Raw genomic sequence first — 1,959 nt, forward strand, 5'->3', positions numbered from 1 at the left:
AACAACGAATTTTAAACCCTGAAGTTTTTTAACACAGAATTTTAAACACTGAATTTTTTTAACACTGGATTTTTTTAGACCTTGAATTCCTTACACTCAATTTTTATCTGGTAAAAATTCACCAGAAAAAAATTCAGCTGCCCAAAATTCAGCTGCAAAAAATTTAGCTGCATGAGTGTTGACCTTTTGGTGAACTCAAGCCAGAGCAATCTACACTCGATAGAGTCGAGCAGCTTCTAGCCAATGAAATTAGCTCATTTGGTCACGTGACACAACGGCTGCGCTCAGCGCTGTTTTCCGGCTGAATGAGGAATTTTTAATCTTTTTTTTCAAACAGAATTACAAAACATCAGTTAGCTACTAACAGACAGCTATTAGAGTTTTTCCTCTTATCTGCTCGACTCTATCGAGTGTAGATTGCTTTGGCTTGAGTTCAACAAAAGGTCAACGCTTTTGCAGCTGAATTTTTTGCAGCTAAATTTTTTCTGGTGTATTTTTACCAGATAAAAATTGAGTGTAAGGAATTCAATGTCTAAAAAAATTCAGTGTTTAAAATTCGGTGTTTAAAAAAAAAGGCAGATTCCAATGAGACTGTTTTTCTTTCATAGTTTAGTTTTAAACATTTCAAATTTAATATTTTTAAAGAATTTGAATGGCAAAAAATCTCTTATTCTGGTTAATCTTTCAGTAAATGGAAAGTTTTATTCTAGGTTTTGATTATTTATTCATAACAAATCAGAAAGTGATTTAAGTAGCCAAAGGATTTTTTTTCACTTCAACAGAATTGCTGTTGAAAGAATCACATTTTTCTTTCTTGTAGGTTTTGTTTGCATGAAACAGAAGCGCATACAGTAGCTATTTGCCGCAGCTCTGCAATGGAATAAAGGTCTTCATGCCATGAATTGTCTTCTTTTTCCACGCAGCTCATGGGCCTCTGCGTGTTGTGTGTGGGAGTGTATGCGGAAGTGGAAAGGCAGAAGAATCGCACCCTGGAGGGTCTCTTTCTGGCTCCCGCCGTGGTGCTCATCCTGCTCGGCCTGGTGATGTTCACTGTGTCCGTAGTGGGAATGGTTGGATCCCTCAGAGACAACAAGACCCTGCTGCACATGGTAGGAATGCATCCTCTGCAGGGTTGGTCACTTTTGACATGTTCATTGTGCAAATATGGCAGTCAAAGAGTTAAAGGTTCCTGATTATCGGCTCAATTGAAACCATTTGGGTTTATTTTTAGTTTGTAATGACATAGATTACCATAAACATCAAATCTAAGAAATCTACTTTACATTTATTACCCAACAGCTAAGCTCATAAACCCAATTTGATGGCCTTTTTCCTCGCTTCATGCAAAGACGCAGCTGTTGGATTTGTCTCAAACAGAGGAAAAGCTCAAAACGAGTATGGCTGCATTACAGTGGTTGCTATGCAACAATCTAATTGGGTATAGCTGGATGATCAGTAATAAAACAGAATCTTAGAATTGAAAACTGAAAGGTCTGTTGTTAGAAGAAGGAGATTAGACAATCGGCAAAACAAAGGTGTGGTAATAATTGCTGTTTTTATCTCGGGAGGCTTTCCTTTCTGTTTTATTTCTCTTTTGAAGGCCTTTAGCATCGTTAGTGGAGCAGTGTTTGCATAGAAAGATCGTCTGTTGAGCACAAGCTTAAGCTTCAACCAAAAAGTTGATGCAAACTCACAGTGTTGGTGCAATAAAAGCTCTAAATGCTTAAATGAGTTCAGCTTCTTCAGTGTAGCGGTGCCGAGTCAGAAAACTGACCCCAGCCTACATAATGGGAACATTATTGGTACAGGTCAGATACAAAAAGATCAGATTCTATTTATAACGCTGATTTAAAACTAAAAATTGACAATTTCATTTTAGGTTGAGAGAAGAAGTAGAAATGGTGAATAAAATAAGAAAAGCTGTAAAATAATAGTAATGTAAACCAGTGGCGCCTCCAG

The 1,959-nt window shown here is 37.2% G+C and overlaps 1 protein-coding gene across 1 annotated transcript in view; it reads left to right on the forward strand.

Annotated features, from left to right (window-relative positions):
* Positions 1–923: 923 nt before the first annotated feature.
* The window catches only part of LOC107101936 (tetraspanin-15-like), a gene marked incomplete at its 5' end in the record, with an annotated part of 30,322 nt that continues 29,286 nt past the window's right edge, over positions 924–1,959 (forward strand). Inside the window, one exon of the mRNA XM_015401027.1 lies at positions 924–1,109. Within this exon, the coding sequence (XP_015256513.1) occupies positions 924–1,109 (186 nt within the window). The remainder of the gene's footprint in view (positions 1,110–1,959) is intronic.

Source organism: Cyprinodon variegatus, unplaced genomic scaffold (assembly GCF_000732505.1).
Source record: "Cyprinodon variegatus isolate N-32 unplaced genomic scaffold, C_variegatus-1.0 Scaffold1174, whole genome shotgun sequence".
NCBI lineage: Eukaryota > Metazoa > Chordata > Actinopteri > Cyprinodontiformes > Cyprinodontidae > Cyprinodon > Cyprinodon variegatus.